Source organism: Impatiens glandulifera, chromosome 2 (genome assembly GCF_907164915.1).
Source record: "Impatiens glandulifera chromosome 2, dImpGla2.1, whole genome shotgun sequence".
NCBI classification, from domain to species: Eukaryota; Viridiplantae; Streptophyta; class Magnoliopsida; order Ericales; family Balsaminaceae; genus Impatiens; species Impatiens glandulifera.
The window spans coordinates 50,531,250-50,553,330 of record NC_061863.1 but is presented as its reverse complement, the minus strand read 5'-3'; the positions used below and the strand labels follow the sequence as shown (position 1 = coordinate 50,553,330).

Below are 22,081 nucleotides of genomic sequence, written 5' to 3'. Positions count from 1 at the left end.
AGATGCCAAAGAGTTGAGACAAGCAACATGTAACAATAGTATCCTTCCCATCTTAATCTTACTTACTCCCCCACATTCTCTTTTCTCTCTAAAGTCTAAACCACCCACTTTCTCCGCACCCCGTCAATTAACATCCCAATCACTTCTTTTAATAATGTTCAAAAATACACTTAATTCTTTTTTTAGACTCTTATAATCAATCCACCATACAATAATAAGATTTCCAAGTCAAAAACATGTGATGTGTATTGACATAGGTTAAGAATAATTTTACAAAAAAATGCACAAATCTCGGCTACAATAATGGATCAATAGTTCTAGAGTTGTTTGTTCTTTAGGTGCATCCATATAGTTGCAATGTAATAACATATAGTTCTCATTGCAATTGATCTATAATAAAAAAAAATAGAGTTCTGATCTTTATTTTCGGGTTATTATTATTATTTTTTTAAATAAAGAGTTGGAGTCTTTAAAAAATTCTTAACATTTGTATAATTTTAAAAAATAATTGTAATATTATTTAATATTTGTCAATCCATCATACTCCAACTAGTATTAGGAAATCTAAATGGTTGGAATTGTTTTATTAGGATTTGAGATTTGGGATTATATTTCAATTTTGTGTAATATAATTATTGAGATTTATTAGGTGATTTTTGAATTTTTGATAGTTGATGTAAAATTTGAATGAATGCGGATAAACTTGAGTTATCATCCCAATTAATTTTTGGTACCTGCTGCTGTGAAATTGTCTAACATTAGTTTAATAAAAAAAAAATCATGTCAATTGTTATTTTTTTTCATTTAAATATAAATATCTTTTTCAAAATAATAATAATAATAATAATTTAGAAAGTTAAATCAATCTAAAAATATCTTTATCTTAATGTACTTTTATATATTTTTTTAAAAAATAATTGGGAGAGAAAATGTAAAGGAAAATAATTCTTTCCCCAAATTTCATTGGCCTATCACTCCTATCTTTTTAATTATCAACTTAAAATATTAAATTAAAGTTTTAATTTTAATTAACATGATATGATGTAATTTATTGAATATTAATTTTTTATTTTATACAATAAAAGTTTTAAGTATAAAAAAAAGTATAGATGTTTAACTTTTTACTATTGTTGAGTTATATTTTCAAGTTATATATATTATGTCATTTGGAAATTCCAGTTCCCAAGTTGGGTTTTGGAAAAATAATAAAAAATTACCTTAAAAATATACTTTAAAATATTTTATTAGATATTAATTTAAATAAAATAATATTTTCAATTTTTTTATTATTATTATTATTATTATATATATATATATATATTAACCCATTTAATAGCATTGGTTCAAATTCAATTTTATAACTTCATTATTTTCAAACAATTGAAAAAATCAGCTTATTTTTAAGCTAACCAAGGTTAAATAGGGGAGTCGTCTCTCTCATCATCATTCTTCCCCGTTGTGACTTGTGACCCCCCATTCTCTCTCCTCTGTTACTTTTACTCCCCTAGAGAGAGAGAGAGAGAGTCAGAAGTTCAGCTTCAAACGCCAAACACGTGAACGAGAAACTGCACAGTTCTGAATTCATCTCTAAAAAGCTTCCATAGTTGTAGTTGCAGCACCTCACAACACACAAATGGCGTCTTCTTCTTCATTAGTAGTACTACTCCTATGCCTCTTTAATCATTCACTAGCAAGTTTACTAGCCGAACCAGCAAAACCACCACTCGACGACGACACAACTCCAAACACAGTCCCAGCATTCCCAGTCCAAACCACGCCACAAATCTGCCGTCTCGACCTCTCCGAAGAACTATTCGGCGGCGTAAAAGATGCATGCGGTCGGAATCTCGACCGCAGCCGTTGCTGCCCTGTTCTCGCCGCCTGGCTCTTCGCAGCACACGCCCGTTCCGCCCTACAGATTGCTCCGGCAGCATCACTTCAACAATCCTCCGATTTACCATTCATACCAGACGACTCACAAAAATGCATCGATTCTCTAGAAACCTCTCTACAAAACCGCAACATTCATATCGCTCAACCAAACGCCACCTGCGATACCGCCCTCTGTTTCTGCGGTATCCGTCTACATCAAATCAGTTCACTCAGCTGTCCCGCCGCCTTTAACTTAACCGCCACCCGAAACGCCACCGCCACCGCCACTCCCACCCCCACCGCCGCCGTCAGAGAACTTGAACGTAACTGCCATAACTCTTCCTACGCCGGCTGTACCAAATGTCTCGGTTCTTTACAGAAGGTAATTAATTAACAATTGCCCCCCCTTTCTTTCTATTTACAAGTTAATTTACCACTTTATATTTGATTGACTAAAACACCCTTTGCACAGTTGAAGGGTGGAAGTAAAAATGGTGGCGACCGGGCGAGCAAGATATTCAGTAAGGATTGTCAGTTGATGGGTTTGACGTGGCTACTTGCCCGGAATAAGACGGCGTATATTCCGACGGTATCGGCGGTGCTCCGGGCATTGATGTATAGTGCGCACCCACCTCATCAATCTAAGTGCAGTCCTGATCAGGAAAACATGCCACTCGCCGTCAATTCATTGCAATTTGACAAGTCAGGTTCTCCGGCGACGACGACGGCGACGATTATTAGACATGTTTGGTTTACAGTTTTGCCCCTTATCTATCTACTAAGACTACTTTGAAACACGGGCTAGAAGAGGAGCAGGAATCTATTTCGTCGTGAAGCTAGATAGAGGGAGTTATTTGTCTTTTTGGCACACTGTAAATTTAGACAGGTCTTTTTGTACTGATATGCTTTTTCAAGAAAATATGTTTTACCCGGCTCGGCATTTTCTGTTTTGTACGTTTGTCGTTGTTTGTTTCTTTCGGTCACACTTTTTATTATTATTATTATTTTGTTTTTACCAATCTTATTAACGGAATTATTTAAGATTAAACAAATTTTGATTTCAATATTTTCAAAACAAATTATAGATATTAATGTTTTTAATTATTTGAAAAGTATTATTATAACTTTAGTTTGTGAAGATTTTATCAAGATTTATTTATCTTTAATTATTTTTATAGCTTTTTAGAGTGTTGGGATTTGGAAACTCTTTGTCTGGAAAATTTAAATGTGGGAACCAATCATAAAATTAAGCTTGTAAAAATATTCATATTTACTTACCATTTTCATAATTTAAAGTATTGCACATTTCCATATATTTCTTTGATTTTTTTGTATATTTGTACTCCATCCCACTTTAATTATTGTTTGTATATTTTGACCTTATCAAAGGGAGAATATTTTGTCATAAAAAAATTGTTTTTTTTAATATTATTTATTTTTGGATAGCTAGCATAACCTTTCTACAATGATAAATTATTTTTCATGTTTCCTAGTTTAACCTAAAAAAGTGGCATTTTCATATGTAACTCTACATACTCATCCTCAACATGTGAAAATTTTCTTGAATGGCTATATAACCTATCCAAATATAAAACTTCCTTTTATCTCAAAAGAAATAAGGATGACCAAATGTTTTTCATCTCATTATTTTGATTCAGATCATACCATATATATAAGAATTCAATAGTAATAATGTGAATTGAAGTAATGAGAATTAATTAAAATATAAGTGCACACACTCCCGAGCGAATCAAAACATATATTATAATGTTACAATTGAATAATTAAATGGTATGGGGAGTATAAGTTGACAATTTCAAAAAGGTAGAGTTCGATTGTCAAGGTGGAGAGAATCACGCATGAATGTCTGTCTCCTTAATTTGTCAAGTAGCTAGCTACTCATTTCTCTCCTTTTTTTTTTTATTAATATATTTTCTTATATTAAGGTATTTTAATATACTCAGATTCTAATTTCGTATGAAAAACTTCTAATAGGCTAATTGTTTAACAAGCAAAAGCATCCCCTGTTATGTATCAGATTCTACATAACTGTTTTTTCACGGGGCAAAAGCATATTACATACGAAGAACAAACGAACAAACAAACAAACAGTAAGATTGAATTAGTAAAACAACAACTCGACTCGATACTCCATCATTAAAAACAATTGGGCATGATTGCAAGTCCCCTCGTCTGCAACAATTCGCTTACTGATAAAGGATTAACCTCAAGTAACTTCCCTATCAGCTCCTCAAGAGGCTCATTCAGCATGTTGTCTTGGGTCGTGTAATGCCCGTATCCCTGTTTGTCATATTATTACACGTTTGTTGCATCACGATCAAACCGAACACTTACCAAAATAAATAAATAAATATTTTATTTACCTCAAGGAAAACAAATGGGTAGGATGAAGGTTCACCAGCCAGTCTGTTTTGGCTCAAGTCCTGCATGATGAGTTTGAATCCAGATTGATATTGTGGTTTCTAGCACCTTTATATAACAAAAGAAACAATCATACTTACTATACCTTTATCCGAAACTGCAGATACTTAATGTGATCAATTATATCATCCAGTACAGATGCTTGACCACCCTGTAACACATGCATCCGATTTATGACTGTTTTAAGAGAAACTTGGTTTTATATTATTTTGTACCTGGATCGAGATATAGAAACGTTTGCAAAACTAAACTAAGTACAAGACAGATTCAATACTCCCTAAGAAACCAGAAGCATGTGCTTACACATGTGAAATGGATCATGATTCAATAATTTTGTGACCTAATTTAATCCACAGATAAGGAACAAGAGCAGGCAATAAACATAAGCCATGGAACAACATGATTGTCTGCTTGTTACAACATATTACCTCTTTCGGACTAGGAAGTAACTCCTGCAAGGCCTCGAGTCTTTCATCAATTCTTGCTCTGCGTTGCTGTATAAAAAAGGTATAAAGTATAGAGGATAATCAAGAACATTTAATATCAATGACAACAACCAAAAGAAGAACAATAAAAACATTAACTATTACTTGGTCAGGTGTTGTGGCAAATTATATAATAAAAGGGAAATGTTTGAAGTTACACAAGCAAAAGATAAATTAATGTGTTGATCTGCTACTAACTTGAGAAGCCATCATCAACTAATTAAGTATTTGCATTAACCTACCTGATCCATTGTTCCAGCTTTGCGAGCTGAACTTGATCCACCACGTGACCTAGATGAAAAACCTCGAACTGTTTGTGCAACTCTTGAACGCTTTACAGGAGGACTACGAGAATCTTTCTTCCCTTGATTCTGAGAAGCCTAAATGACACAAATAATCACCAATCACAATGTCATGATAGAACTTTCTTAATATGAAATATGACCCTTAAATGACACTAAGCAAACCTGAAAATGGCCCAGATATTCAGCACTTGTGATGTTGGTTACTATGTCATCTTCACTACAAGGCATAGGATGCTCGACCTATTCAAAGGAATAATTAGTATATTGTTGTCCATTCAATTGATAATAAACAATCACAATTTGATGCATTAGGGTTTACCTTTAGATCCTGAACATTAAGTGAGCAAATACCAAAATCAGATCCAGATACATTTCCTGGGTTACTACTATATGGCATTTCTGTGTGGAGCAAAGAGGTCTGGTTTTGAATGAGATAGTTCATGTAATTCTGGTGATCCATCCACTGGGATGAATTTAGGGTAAGAGGTGCGTAACTGCTCTCAGAAACAGTAAGAGATTCATGATTCTGAACATGTTCATATGGAAGAGAGAGTTCATCGCCATAGACAGGAGAAGTTAATGCTAGTAGTTGCCTAAGGCTCTCATTGCAAGATTCACCTTCCATTTTGATCTACGCATATATAAACCGTATCAAAATTAACCTCGTATCAAAACAGAGTAAGATGATTAAGTTTTATAAGTACTAAACCTTGGAACATAATGTTTGAAAAGGATAAGGTCAAGAGAAGAGGTTATTCGCACCTGACGACGAACAGCTGGTGGTGGCGTGTAAGGAAAGATGTTTCCCGTTTGAAAAATGATAAGGTCAAGAGAACAATGGTTGTCGTACTGTCTTAGGCTACGGTGACTGTGACGGCGACGGCGGTGCCCATGTTGTACGGCAGCTTCAGGATGATGAGGACTGGTGTGTCTTCTTCATCTTCGCGCTCGCTCTAGGTTGGTAGAGTGCTGCACAGTTTTCTCACGTCTGGTCTGGCCTAGGGTTTTAGAACGTGTTTTTTTCCGGGAAATTTGATGAAATGGCCCCCATAACAGGGGAAATTCCAAAAAGGGCCCCCGCCTACTAAAGTTGGCAAAAAGGGCCCTTTTGCCCCGCGAAATGTCGGAAATACCCCTTCGGCGCCATTTCTTACGCTCAAAGACGCGAATTACCAATCACGCGATTCATCTAAATCGCGTGAGTTCATCACCGCGATTTAGATGAAACGCGTGATTAGTAATTCGCGTTTTTAAATGTACGCGATTTACCATGCACGCGATTTAATCTAAATCGCGGTGATGAACTCACGCGATTTAGATTAAATCGCGTCCATGGTAAATCGCGTCTTTAGTCGTATATATAATATTTCGGCCCTAATTTAAATCAAAACCACCCCGATTCTCCCTCCCACTCCGACTTCCAAAACCACGTCTTCTCAACTGCCGACTTCCTTCAACATCGATCAAGATCATCGTTCCTCAACATCGTTCCTCGTCCAACATCTTCGACTTTCCACCGTCTATTCGACATCATCGTCTTTTCACCGTCTTTTTGACATATTCCGGTGAGTTTAGGGCTTAATAGTTAGGGTTAGGTGTTGATGTGTATTATTCCGTTTATATTGATTTATATTGATGTATTTAGGGTTTAGGGTTTGGTTCTGGTTTCGTTTATGTGTGTAAATGCTTTTAGGGTATATGACGAGTATTGTATCAGTGTTCTTATTCTGCATGCATGCATTTCACGCTTATTCATTCATTTCTCGTTTAAGAAATGACATTTCCGTTTTTGTTATGTGCTTGTGAAGAAATGGTATTTAGGGTTAGGGTTTAACTTTTGCTGCTTTACTGCACCTTAATAGAATGGCAATGAGACAGGTTTCGTGTTTGTTATGTGCTTCTGAAGAAATGGTATTTAGGGTTAGGGTTTAACTTTTGCTGCTTTACTGCACCTTATTAGAATGCCAATGAGACAGGTTTCGATGTTATATTAAGAAATTTAGTCAACACGTGCTCCTAATTTGCCGTGCTGAATCAAAAGCCATAAATGATCCACACTGTATGTTCACTTTCTTGGACCATATTGCACTTGCTATAGGAAGCAAATATATCTTTCACTTTTACCTTGATTGAATGCATTTCTAAAAGTTGATCAAGTGTTAATATGTTTAATTGGAGGCTGCATCTAGATGAGTGTTCTTATATTGAATACATTGATTGTAAAATCCTTTTTGATGAGTGGATGACTCGGGAATATATATGTGCATCTATACACTAGATGCTATGATTGAACTGGACCAAACTATTTTCTGTCATGATTTATTCTGTTCCATTTTTGTTGTTGGTCTTACTATTTAATTAAATACTTATTTTGTTTTGCTAATTATCATGGTGATCCCATCTTCTTCCTTGTTTTGTAGATGGAGTCCACTACAATACCCGAGTTTGCTGGGAGGGTATCCTGGAAAACCAATATGGGAAATATTGCTGCCAAGTTTGCCAAGATGAATCTAACTGAAAGGGTAGAGGAAACCCAATTCAGATTCTTATTCAAAGGGCACCCGTTACTGCGTTTCTCAGGAATGATTATACACCACATGCTCCTCAGGAAGTCCAGCTCAAATTCTATGGAGATGAAGTTCCTTGTGAATGGAGAAGAGCTGTGCTTCGGGATGAGGGAGTTTGCATTGGTTACAGGTCTCAATTTTGGGAGATTCCCTAATGAGCAAACAATTTTCAACCAGGTTGAAGAATCTCCAACTTTGGTTCTTAAATATTTTAAACGTATTCCACTTATTAGAATAGCAGACCTTCATTCAAAATTCCTGTCCTGCTCTGATAGGGAAGATGCATGGAAATTGGGGCTGGTATACCTTGTTTCCCATTATCTCTTTGCCCTTGACCCGAGGAGGATAATAAATATGAAACTCTTCAGCATGGTCGATGACATCGACACCTTCCTCAATTTTCCATGGGGAAAGGTGGCCTTTAGAGCAACCATGAAGGGTTTGAGCAGAGACCTTGATCGCTACAGGACGCTGTATCTGCAGAAGAAGGATGCCGCCTCGGGGAAGAAGAAGAACAAAGACAAAGAAAAAGATGTCGATGTTTCTTATACCGTATATGGGTTCGCACTAGCCTTACAAGTGTGGACTTATGAGGTGATCCAAACTTTTGTCCCCAATCTTGCAATTAAAACGACGCTTCAAACTGAAGATCCTGTCTGCCCAAGAATAATACAGTACAAATCAAAGAGGAAGAGCACTGCCTCTGATCTTCAAACTGCCCTGCAAGGCACGATTGTTAAGCAAATGGAATTGTCTGAAGAAGAGAAGATCTTATATGCTGGGGATGACTTTGAAGATATGGGAGGTAATGTTTATGATGTCTTTTTTGATCTTGACTGCAGAAAGAGGAAATTTGGAGATATTGACGATGGAGTTCCTCATAAAAAAACTGTCATGAGGAAGAAAAGGCAAATTACTCCAGCCAAAGCCATAACTTCCACAAGAAGAAGAACCCGCAACCCTACCCCCAGCACCAGCACCAGCAGCTCTTATTCAGTCGAGAGCGCCACGAGTAGAAAAGACGAAGAAGAAGAAGAAGACGAAGACGAAGAATCCTCTCCCCCAACTCCAACAGCAACAACTCCCCACGATAGATGTAGATTGGATCAACTTTCGAAGGAGCTAAATGAATTCAAAACTGTAATGAGAAAGGAACTGACTCTCTTCAAAACTGAAATGAGAAATGAAATAAGGCTCATCAAAACCGAAATGAGAGATGACATAATTCTCATTAAAGGGATGTTAAAGCAACTACAGCAAGGGGAGAATGATGTGGTGAACACTGAGGACAATGATGTGGTGATTTTGGAGAAAGACAATGCTGTGCTTGTGGAGGAGAATGAAGTTGAGGTATGTATTTCTTGTATTTCCTTGAATTTGGATAATTGGTGCATTTCTTGCATTTCGACTAATTGCACAGGCTTTTCTGTTTATTGTAGGATGGACAAGAGGAAGACAATGATGTGCTGATTTTGGAGAAAGACAATGTTGGGCTTGTGGAGGATAATGAAGTTGAGGTATGTATTTCTTGCATTTCCTTGCATTTGTATAATTGGTGCATTTCTTGCATTTCGACTTATTGAAGGCTTTTCTGTTTATTGTAGGATGGACAGGAGGAAGACAATGTTGGGCTTGTGGAGAAAAAAATTGTTGAGGAGGACAATGAAAACGAAGAGAAGACAGTTGAAGATGGTGTTAAAAATACTGAGGTATGCATTTCTTGCATTTGGTGCAATTCGCGCACTTTTCCTAATTCTTGCATTTGGACTAATTGAAGGGCTTTTCTGTTTATTGTAGGATGGACAGGAAAAAGACATTGTTGGTCTCTTGGAGAAAACCACTGTTGGGGAGGGGGAGGACAATGGCAATGAAGAGCAGACAGTTGAAGATGGTGAAAAAAATTTCGAGGTATGCATTTCTTGCATTTGGTGCAATTCGCGCACTTTTCCTAATTCTTTCATTTGGACTAATTGAAGGGCTTTTCTGTTTATTGTAGGATGGACAGGAAAAAGACATTGTTGGTCTCTTGGAGAAGAACACTGTTGGGGAGGGGGAGGACAATGAAAATGAAGAGCAGACAGTTGAAGATGTGGAAGAAAATTTCGAGGTATGCATTTCATGCATTAGGTGCAATTCGCGCACTTTGCCTATTTCTTGCCTTTGGACTAATTGAATGGCTTTTCTGGTTTTTGTAGGATGGGCTTTTGTTGGAAATGGAGAAGATAGTTGAAGATGGGGAACACAATACTGAGGTATGCATTTCATGCATTTGGTGCAATTCGCGCACTTTGCCTATTTCTTGCCTTTTGACTAATTGAAGGGCTTTTCTGGTTTTTGTAGGATGGGATTTTGTTGGAAATGGAGAAGACAGTTGAAGATGGGGAACACAATACTGAGGTATGCATTTGGTGCAATTCGCGCACTTTACCTATTTCTTGCCTTTGGACTAATTGAAGGGCTTTTCTGGTTTTTGTAGGATGGGCTTTTGTTGGAAATTGAGAAGACAGTTGAAGTTGGTTGTCACAATACTGAGGTATGCATTTGGTGCAATTCGCGCACTTTACCTATTTCTTGCCTTTGGACTAATTGAAGGGCTTTTCTGGTTTTTGTAGGATGGGATTTTGTTGGAAATGGAGAAGACAGTTGAAGATGGGGAACACAATACTGAGGTATGCATTTGGTGCAATTCGCGCACTTTACCTATTTCTTGCCTTTGGACTAATTGAAGGGCTTTTCTGGTTTTTGTAGGATGGGCTTTTGTTGGAAATTGAGAAGACAGTTGAAGTTGGTTGTCACAATACTGAGGTATGCATTTGGTGCAATTCGCGCACTTTACCTATTTCTTGCCTTTGGACTAATTGAAGGGCTTTTCTGGTTTTTGTAGGAAATGGAGAATGTTGGGAATTTGGAGGAGAAGGTGGAGGAGCAGGTGGAGGAGCAGGTGGAGAAGCAGGTGGAGAAGCAGGTGGAAGACAATGAAGATGATGTTGAAGAGAAGGTTGAAGAGAAGGTTGAAGAGAAGGTTGAAGAGGAGGTGGAAGAGGATTTCGTTGTGAAGAGGGGTAGGAAGGGGGTGCAGAGGGGTAGGAGGGTGGTGCAGAGGGTGGAGGATAATGAAGATGAGGTATGCAATTCTTGCATTTGGACTAATTGAAGACTTTTGTTGCCTAATTCAATGATTTCTTTGTAGGTGGACGATGATTTCGTTGTGAAGAGGGGTAGGAAGGGGGTGCAGAGGGGTAGGAAGGGGGTGCAGAGGGGTAGGAAGGGGGTGCAGAGGGGTAGGAGGGTGGTGCAGAAGAAGGTGGACGATCATTTCGTTGTGCAGAAGAAGGTAGAGAAGAAGGAGGACAAGCGGATAGATGAGGATGTGGTGGTACTGGAAGATGCATCCCACATCCTATTTAAGAGAAAGAGGACGGCGTCGAAAGCTGTACTTAGTCCCTACGTCGTCCCTCGGCCAAGAAAGAAGACGATTGTTGTCGATCCTATGTCGACTTGTAATGAGCAACTGAGGAAAGAGTTCAGGAAAGAATTTGCGAAAGGGGCTAAATTTAAAGATGTTCAACTCCCTGATGGTGCTGGAGACCTTAAGTTCTTCACTACAATTCTGAGGTTAAATAAGTGGCTAACTGATGTAGAGATGAATGCAGCAATTTGTCTGCTAAGAGCAAGAGCAGTCGCCTACCCTAAGTCGTACCCGGAGGATTTCACCATCTTAGATTGCCAGTTTGGCCCTTTGGTTACTTTATACTATGACGAATTTGTTGCTGACTCGGTTGATCCAGAAAAACCACATGGCCATACTTTCTCTGACGTCTTTTACAACTACCACTGGGGTAGAGAAGATAAACATATGCCCGGTTGGAGCAGTGTTGATGTTATTTACTTCCCCCTCAACCTCAACAACCTACACTGGGTACTGTGTGTTATTCGATTGCAAGAATGGAGAATTGATGTTTATGATTGCGATCAGACAATTTTCAATGATGAAGAATTAGGAAAATACATGAAAGCCATTTGTGAGATGTTGCCGCCCTTCCTTCATAAAGCAATGTCTGAAGTTGAAATGGCCAGGTATCCTAACATGAAAAATGAAACTTTTAGATTTCATAGAATCCCACACCCTGAAGTACCAAAAGCAGAATGGAGTGGGGACTGTGGCGTTTTTGTATTAATGTATTTAGAGTACCTGACTGCTAAACTTGGTCTAGAAAATTGCATATCAAAGAATATGCAAGTATATAGAGAAAAGTGGGCAGTCAGGTTGTACCACCAGATTTTAGAGCCATGAATATTGTTGTTGTATATTGTTTTGTAAACACTGAATTATTGTTGTAACATGTTTTGTAAACACTGAATTATTGTTGTATATTGTTTTGTAAACACTGAATTATTTCAGTATATTGTTTTGTAAACACTGAATTATTTCACGTGGTTGTAATAGGTATCATAAAATTCACGTGTATTGTAATATAATTCACGTGAATTATATAAACACGTGTATTACGTGTATTGTGTTCTGGAATATCCCAATATAATTCACGTGGTTGTAATATAATTCACGTGTATTGTATTGTAATACGCGTGATTCATAACTCACGTGTATTACAATATGACTCACGCGTATTGTAATATTACAATACACGTGAATTACATTACAATACACGTGAATTATGAATCACGCGTATTACAATACAATACACGTGAATTAGCATTGTGCAATATATATGCGTGAGTCACTCACTGTATGGCCAACCTGTATGGAAATATCTGTATACAAATTTCAATCACCATACAATATTCGAAAACCAACAACAATCAATCAGCATACAATATTCGAAAACCAACAACAATAATCAGTATACAATATTCAAAATTGCACAGACAATATTCATGTTTGCACAGACAATATTCATGTTTGTGGCTGAGATGATGGCGGCTGAGATGATGATGCTCTTGCAGCTCTTGCAGTAGAGGGTGCAGGCATTACAGATTTGCATGTTGCCCTGTTGTGACCCTGACCACCACATGAGCTACATCTTCTCGGCACCTTACGAATTTCACCTTGGGATGACCTACGCTTTGTTTGAGGACGCCCTTTCTTAACCTTAACAGGTGGTTTAAGGCACACTCGTTGTTTGATATGTTCTGGAATATCCCAATACTCTTCATGACAAACTGGATATATTGTTTCCGCGTAAGCATTGACCCACATTTCACTTGAGTAATACCTGAAACATAACAATTGAACATGTGAGAAATAAAGTTAGTTAGATAAATTCAATAGCAAATAATCTAAAGTAAACCTTGAGCAGAACTCATAGGCATCCAATCTATGGGTACGTGATGCAGCCAGGGCATGAGTGCAAGGAAGACCAGATACATCAAATACCCTACAACTACAACTCATTCCTCTCAAGTCAACTTTATAATCAGATTCACCGTCATGGACATAAAACTCGAAACGGTTAAGTGGATGAACGTTATATAATCTGGCCTTCTCAGCTTGATCACGTAAGAACTTTTCATAATAAAAAGATAAACGTTCATTGTGATTGGAAGCTTTTTCTCTTCGACTGTTAAACCAATCTTGTAATGTGAATCTTAAATAATCAGCTAAGATTGATATGGGATACTTTCTAGCTTCCCTACTTTGACTATTGAAGCTCTCAGCGTAATTACTTGTCATTTGATTGTATCGTTTACCCGGAAAAAATGCACGACTCCATCTCTCAAACCCAATATCTGCCAAATACATAGCAATACGAGGGTCCTTAGCATTGATCTTGTCAAAATGCTGATTAAACTTCAAGATTGTGTATGCTTGAGAAGCCAAACCAAACTCGGCGTGGCAGTGATCGGTTTTGAATTTGGCCATAATATTCATCTTGATATGATATGTGCACGCACCGTGGTCAGCTTCTGGAAAAACAGCACACAAGGCATTGGCGATGCTTGGGTGTCTATCAGATACAAACACGAGATCATCAACCAATCCAATTGCATCTCTAAGTTTTTGCATGAAATAAGTCCAGGAGTTGTTATTTTCAGAATCAACAACGCCGAATGCAACAGGATAGAGTTGTTCATTCGCATCTAATGCTATCGCCACCAATAGCTGACCTCCAACCTTGTGCTTAAGAAAACTGGCATCGACGCACAATACTGGACGACAACAGTTTTTGAAACCCCTAATTGAGCAGCCTAAGGACATGAACATATACCTGAAATGACCGTGCTCATCCGTCTGGATGTCTGTTATGGTACCCGGATTGTTCTTCTCCAACATGTACAGGTATGATGGCAATTTACCGTAAGAATCTTCTACAGTTCCTCGCACCGCCATTAGGGCCTTTTCTCTAGACCGCCAAGCCTTATTATAAGACAACTTTATTCCATAAGTAGTCTGTATGTCTTCCATTATTTTCTTGGGCATGTGGTCATGGTGATGGTCCATGTACTTGCTCTTCATGCATTCCCCAAACACCCATGCTGGTGCTGGCCTTTGATTCTCTTGCCTCGTCACAATTGAACAGGTATGATCTTTTACGAATTTACGAATCTCAAACATTTCCGAGGAATTTACTCTGACAGCACGCAGTCTCCACTTGCAATTCTTATCCAAACATTTCACAACCCAAAGTTCTTTTTTTGACTTCAACACTTTGAATTCAAAATGATTAGTCATGGCATATTTATATAACCTCAGCTGAAGTTCTTTTTTATTCTCAAACAAAGAACCGACTTCCAATCCGATTCCGGTACTTACTGCCTCATGTAAAGGATTTTCACTACTTGGTATGCTACTAGCAACCCATTCACTGCAGCTTGGTTGAGTACGAACAACAACATTGTTTTGTTGTGTACTAGGAACCCAAGAACCGCTTGGATTTGGATTGGTACTAGGAACCCAATCAGAACTACTAGGTTGGGTAATAGGAACCCAATCATCATCAGCATCATCCCCCACATTCAGACGCAAATGTTCATCTTCAATGTCATTTTCAAAGAAAACCTCACGCTGCATCGGGAAGACGTCGGGGTCATCAATTTCTGGAACAGCTACACTTTCTTGAGTTGGTAGTGACTTCTCTACTAAGGATACACACAATGGAGTGCGGTTGTGGACTGAAACTGCTTCATGTAAAAAGAACTCCACATCCACATCTTTTTTTATATCAGTTATATAAGAAAATTTGGCAATCATGCCAGGAGCATTATACTTGGCTTGAAGCAATAAATCATATCTAGATTTGTCAACATCGGTAGCAGAATAAATTTGATCAACTAATTGGGCATAAGTAGAATTTTGGGGAACAATCATACCGCTGTTTGACTTTGCAGAAAAATGAGTAAGATCGTCCGTAGTTTTCCACTCTCCATCAAAGTAAAGAAGTACAGGTACTTGAGCTGCAATTGAAAACAGTTCAACAACATCACAAGAATTGAAAACAGTTCAACAACATTACCATAACCGAGGAGAGTTTGCTCGTAGAGTTTCAGGAAATCCAATGCCGCAACTTTTTACCATAAGTTTGCTTCAATGAATCTAATGGGATAAGAGCTCCCTATACAATAGGTCCATTGAAGCAAACTTGTGGTTAATTCTTGGAACATTGTATCTCCACGAAACATACCAGTAAACTCTACCTCAATACTAGAATAACAAGATAGTATTGAGTGAAATCAGCTACACTATGCCAGCATGCAAACCCTAAACCTTAATACTAGAATAACAAGATAACTCAAGAACTGTGGAACCTAAACAAAAAGGTCTTGTAACTATAAGAACTGTGGAACTTAAACAACGTCCTGATAAACAAATTCCAAGACAATAACTCAATAAGACTTTCTATGCACTAAAACGAAGCTAATACCCAAATCAAGGCCTCGTTTGAGGAAGGGTTATTCAGATTTAAGCAAATCATTTCAATCATCCACAAATTACCCTTACTTTATTTGAATAGCATTTTAAATATTAAATAAACATACCCATTTTGAGAACGAAGAGTGGTGGGTAAGCTGCTGCTGCTCGTGGTCGAGTTCTTCAGGGTATCGTGGTGTCGTCGTAGTCGTCCGCTGCTGCTGCTCGTGGTGGAGTTCTTCAGGGGAGGGTCGAGTCGGAGTGGCGAAAGCGAGAGAAGAGAGAAGGGGAAATTAAGGATTCGTGAGTTTGTTATAAATTAGGGCACAAAAATAATATATACGATGAAAGACGTGAATTGTTATTCACGTGTTTCATATAAAACACGTGAATAAACTCACGCGTTTTATTGAGAAATGCATTCACGTGTTTCATCTAAAACACGTGAATAAACTCACGCGTTTTAATGTGAAATGCATTCACGCGTTTCATATAATACGCGTGAGTTTATTCACGCGTTTTAGATGAAGTACGTGAATAGCAACATTGTTCCTTGTTGTTTGAGTTATGTGGCGAATATGCGTGAATAACAACATTGTTCCTTGTTGTTTGATTATACCCAATACACGTGAGTTATGAGGATAAGTTATGATATTGTTAACATAAGTAATAAAGCATAAATAGAAGAATATTCAGTAATATAAACCACCATAAATCATAAATATCAAAATTAAGTATTGTTATAAACCATAAATATCATAAGTATCATAAATAAGCCATAAATAGAAGAAGAACAGTAAGTCTAAACAACTCCAAATTAAGTAAGCAAATGCTGCAAATCACAAGCAGCAACAGATTGAAGCAACTTTGTATGAGGAACAACATGTTCATCCAATATGCTTGACAAAGCAGCCGCTGTCTCAAAAAGCCAATTGTCGGGGAGAACATCAAAATCCCTTTCAATTGATCGATACCTGCTGTCTATCTCGAAGTATACTATTATAGTTTTCGCATCCCTTGGCTCAGCAAATGGATAATCTGGATTATCCGATTCTTTAATAGTACCACCTCCAGCAACTATTAACTCAATGAGATCCTGTTTGTAAAGTGTGTTGAAATTCCCTACAAATATAAAAATGTAACCGTCGAACAGTTTCGAACGCTGAAAAACCAACAAAGAAGATAATTTCAGTTATCATGCAAAAAAAATTAAAAGTACAGTTAGGAGGAATAATACCAAACTCACATTATTCAACAACAGAAGTCTGCCTTTTCTAGGACCACCTTGGGCTCCATGATTATCTTGTTTAACCTCATAAGGTTCCTCATCAACACAGTTTTCGGTTTTCAATGATGATTTTATCCCTAAACAAATGTGTATGAAAATAATTTTTAATCTAATTTAACAGACATATGTATGAAAATAATCGTGTTAACAGAGACTCACAATCAATAGTAAGGACCCATTTCCCGTTCAGAATTGCCTTCAATACTTTTTGAGTTCGGCCGCATGCACCATTGGGATCAGTGTAAGCAATAACATGAGTTACATCTTCTCTCCACTTCGGAGACACCCTTGCACCAAAAGTGCGAGCAAATTCAACTATCAACAACTGTGTAAAACAATAATATAATGGTTATTACATACAAAACTAGTTAATATGGACATAGTAGAGAGAATAGAACATACATTATTTTCAGGTGATAATTGATTGGGACATAAGGTCATAACAGTGTTTGTTGCCTGCATATTATAAAAAAAAAAGAGTTGAACGAACTGAGAAAACAATTTTATTAACAACCATTTTAATACATACCATTTTGTTGAACGAACTGAGAAAACCACAACGGCAGCTCCTGATCTAAATACTACAATATCCATCATTATAAACAGCAGAATATACATCAATAGCTAACCATACAATATTCATGTAATTGAAAATCAACAATCAATCAGTATATATAGGAAAACCAAACCTTAAACCCTAAATACAACAATATCCATGAATATGAATGGCAGAATATACATCGAAACCTAACCCTAAACCCAAATACTTCGATATACATAGGAAACGGCATAATATACATCAAAACCAAACCTTTACCCCTAAATACACCAATATCCATGAATATAAACGGTAAATATACATCAAAACCTAACCCTAAACCCAAATACTTCGATATACATAGGAAACGGCATAATATACATCAAAACCAAACCTTTACCTCTAAATACACCAATATCCATGAATATAAACGGTAAATATACATCAAAACCTAACCCTAAACCTAAATACTTCGATATACATAGGAAACGGCATAATATACATCAAAACCAATCCTTTAACCCTAAATACATCCATATCCATGAATATAAACGGTAAATATACATCAAAACCTAAGTCTAAACCCTAAGCCCTAAACTGACCTGATGATGTTGAAGAACGATGATGTTGGAAGGATCTCGAAGATGTTGAGGAACGATGATGTTGAGGAACAATGATGTTGAGGAACGCTGATGTTGAGGAACGATGATCTTGATGGATGTGGGAATGGAAAGTCGGCCGCAGTCGGAGTGGGAGGGAGAATCGGGGAGGTTTTGTTTAAAATTAGGGCGTGAAAATTATATATAAGACTAAAGACGCGATTTACCATGGACGCGATTTAATCTGAATCGCGTGAGTTCATCACCGCGATTTAGGTTAAATCGCGTGCATGGTAAATCGCGTACATTTAAAAACGCGAATTACCTATCACGCGATTCATCTAAATCGCGTGAGTTAATGACCGCGATTTAGATGAATCGCGTGATTGGTAATTCGCGTCTTTGAGCGTAAGAAATGGCGCCGAAGGGGTATTTCCGACATTTCGCAGGGCAAAAGGGCCCTTTTTGCCAACTTTAGTGGACGGGGGCCCTTTTTGGAATTTCCCCTGTTATGGGGGCCATTTCATCAAATTTCCCTTTTTTTCCTTTACTATAAATCTAACTTTTTTTTAAACCTTTTATCACGTTTTTTTGTTTTGTTTTTTTAGGAACAGTTTGATATTGTTTAAAAAACCGTTCTTCAATCACAAAAATAAATAAATAAATATCATTATAATTCAATCACGAAATTTTCAAATCATTTTAGATATCATTTATATCACCGAATTCCGGATCTCTATCTTATTTATTAAATAAATATATAAAATTTCAATGGAATGCATGCATTTACTATATACTTAGAAGAATCTAAATATGGAATTACATTTATTATGTCTTTAGTTATCCATTCAATTATTTTGTTAGTATATGCAATTGTCACAAAAATGACATATAAAACTTAAATGCATACATGCACACTTTTTTCTTTCTTAATTTTTTTATGACAATTCAATAATTTTTATTAAAAAAATAATAATTTAATTTATATATAATAAGATATTATAATAATTCATCACCTAAAAATTCAAATAATTTTTTTAACTCAAATAACTTAACATCAAACAAGCTTATAAATTACAGATACAGTTAAATATTAAAATATTTCTTATTTATTTATTTTTTAAACATTTAAATTATTAAATTATAAATGTTTAATAAAATGATTTTTTATTTATTTTTAAAAACTGAATTTATCTAAAAAGTCATATATCAAGCTAAATGGGGATATCTCAAACATTACTTTTTACAATTTATTTCAATATATTAAACCTCTTTAAAATCTCTTTAAAGTAATATTCGATAAATAGTAAATTTTGTCGGTCCCAACTTAGACTAATGTTGTAAAGTAATATTTTTACTAAAAGCCTACTATAATAAACAAAATTAAAAAATATTAAGGAAAAGTGATATGTGAAGTAATAATTTCATAATTATATATATATATATATATATATATATATATATATATATATATTTATATTGAATATGAGTTACAAATTGATTTTTTTTTTAAATATGAATATATAATAGCTTGTTTCTTCTTTTTATCAAAGCCAAAATTAAGTTAAGCATAAATAATTTTTTGATATGTTTTGCTCGTGTTGTAATAAGTAATTCTTCAAAGTATTGATTGCTTAAAATGATTCATTTGATGACACGCTTGGATGACATTACTATCGTCCGGTGCAGGATAATCCCTTCATCCGTGTTCATTACCGACTCAAAACCGCATCATTCTAGATCAAATATAATATGATTGTAGAAATAATCAATCATACCAAAAGTAATTTTAATTAGATCATGGCATGCGATTGATTCTCGATTTTAAATATAATGTGCTGTATTGTACTATACATAAAGACTATATAAAATTTCGGTAAAATAATAAAATATTATAATATCGATAAAATAATAAAATACTATTATATTGATAGAGTAATATTTTTTTCCGGTCTCAAGGTATTACTTTAAAGAAGTTTAACGGTAAGTTATTTGATTGAATCCTAGTAAAGAAAATTTTGATTAAAGTGAGAATGAAGTTTAACCTTATCGTTGATCTAATATATTTTTTTTTAATATTAAATTATTAAAATAGGAATTAGTTTTTGAATATTAAAAATTTAGTTTATGATAATTAAAAGAGGTGGATAGTAAAAATCAAGAGAATGAAGATGAACCTATCTTCCCCTTATCTATACTAAATAAAATTTAGATAAAATCGCACTATGTGAAATAACTATATTGAGATAGCATCATTTTTTCATCTTTAAATTGGACATAAAGACTCATCACACAACTTTATAATAATTGATTTTTCTATGTATCAATAAACTGAACAAGATAACCTAAATCTATTTTTCAATGATTTTGAGAGTTCTTATTGTAATTATTATTAATCATGAGTTTCTTTAAAACATAAATGTAGATTCATTTAAGTTTAATGATAAAAACTTTTATAATAATTATATTTATTTTTAGAATAAATTACTTGTAGTATTTTCATAAAAAAAAATGTATCTCAAAATAGGGAATGATATAATCTTTTTTGTTGAAGAAAACAAAATTGACTCAACATATTCAGACTTAAAAGAACCAACAAGATTGTTTCATAACTATATGAGTTGTAATGATTTAATAAAATGAAATAATAGAAGGTTTAGAAAACCCTAAAATAACCATACAAAGCCTAAATATAAGCAAAAGTTCAAATAGCTCATTGATAAAAAAAATAATACAAGTAATTAATATGTAGAATGAACTTAAAACTTAACGATAAAACAAGAAAGGTCTTAAAATATATGTCCCCAATCGTGATTTTATTTATTGCAATTATAAGAATATATATTAAGTATTAGATAGTAATTTCAAAAAAAAAAAAGTATTAGATAGTGAATCATGAAGACATGATTTTGTTATAGATGTTCTAGAGGAAAAAGTTGGTAGCTTGATAATTGTAACTATAAATGTGTGTGCCCAAACTAAATCAAACTAGATTCCCCACAAGCTAGCCAATCCTCTCGATATCGTTGAATATGGAGCAAATGTTGTTACACTCCGAGATTTGTGTATCAAAACTCAAGAGTTGGGACCTAATATAATCATCCAATTCATCCTTAAAAGATAATTCAGAGAAATGATTATTACTAGGAGGGTCATAACGATCAGTTCCAAACATTAATTCAGAACCAAAGAGTGATGAGGAAATCTCCAATGGCAATGAAGATTCCATTGCGAGTTGAGAGCTATCCAAGATGGGTGGTAGGTTAATAGATTTCAATCCTCCCCCATTAAACTCACAACTCTTGCGACGTCCGATATCATGCTTTCGTTTCGTAGAGCGTTTCTTAATATGTGTATGCCAATAGTTCTTTATATCGTTATCAGTTCTTCCCGGTAACTCCTTAGCTATAGCTGCCCATCTAAACATTAGCATGCATTATATATATGTTATATACTATACAAGATAAGGAAGGAAGATGTATATATGCAAGAAACCAATTGATTACTTATTCCCATGTTTTTGTTGTAATTTCATGAGTAGACATTCTTCTTCTTTGGTGTAATTCCCTAGCTTCAAATCGGGAGAAAGATAGTTCATCCATCGCAATCTGCAACTTTTTCCGCATCGAGCTAGACCTAGAATTATAGATTAAAATGATGCATGATCAATTCATATTTAAATCGTCTGGTAAACTATAATCATGCTTCTATATATATATTACATATACCAGCATAATTGGGAATCTCACGCCACTTCCCGGTGCCATTAGTCTGGATGTAAGATCTCAGCTTATTGTCTTCTTCCACACTCCAGGCTCCTTTCTTTTTCCCATTTTCATCAAAGCAAGGATTTCTCACCATTTCCTTTTCTTTGTTTTGCAGATACTGTGGTTGAATAATTGGATGAATAAAACTGAAGAAGCAGAATCTAACCTATATATTGAAATATTTATTTATTTGTTTATGACCAAATGAAAAGCTATCCAATGAGGGGTGACACTCAGTCTTCACTAGTCTTTGTCTTCTTCTGGTTTTGGTTGATCGTTCAAAGGAACCATTTAACTAATAATAATTACTTAATTAATATATTTTCATTGTTTGAATTCAAATAATATTAA

The 22,081-nt window shown here is 35.5% G+C and overlaps 3 protein-coding genes across 3 annotated transcripts; 1 reads left to right on the top strand and 2 right to left on the bottom strand.

The window, feature by feature from the left end:
• The first annotated feature begins 1,452 nt into the window (after positions 1–1,452).
• On the top strand, positions 1,453–2,802 carry LOC124926376 (uncharacterized GPI-anchored protein At4g28100). The gene is made up of 2 exons (XM_047466585.1): positions 1,453–2,254; positions 2,345–2,802. The coding sequence occupies exons 1-2, from the start codon at positions 1,634–1,636 to the stop codon at positions 2,663–2,665; spliced, it is 942 nt and encodes a 313-aa protein (XP_047322541.1). The 5' UTR covers positions 1,453–1,633; the 3' UTR covers positions 2,666–2,802.
• A 1,073-nt stretch (positions 2,803–3,875) lies between these two features.
• On the bottom strand, positions 3,876–5,354 carry LOC124927910 (transcription factor LRL2-like). Its single transcript, XM_047468414.1, has 6 exons — positions 5,267–5,354; positions 5,042–5,179; positions 4,743–4,808; positions 4,400–4,465; positions 4,257–4,316; positions 3,876–4,173 (listed from the first exon to the last, which is right to left on the bottom strand). Exons 1-6 carry the CDS (start codon positions 5,330–5,332, stop codon positions 4,030–4,032), a joined length of 540 nt encoding a protein of 179 aa, XP_047324370.1. The 5' UTR covers positions 5,333–5,354; the 3' UTR covers positions 3,876–4,029.
• A 15,613-nt stretch (positions 5,355–20,967) lies between these two features.
• LOC124924849 (transcription factor WER-like) lies at positions 20,968–21,824 on the bottom strand. Its single transcript, XM_047464838.1, has 3 exons — positions 21,692–21,824; positions 21,470–21,599; positions 20,968–21,382 (listed from the first exon to the last, which is right to left on the bottom strand). Exons 1-3 carry the CDS (start codon positions 21,822–21,824, stop codon positions 20,968–20,970), a joined length of 678 nt encoding a protein of 225 aa, XP_047320794.1.
• Positions 21,825–22,081: the final 257 nt, after the last annotated feature.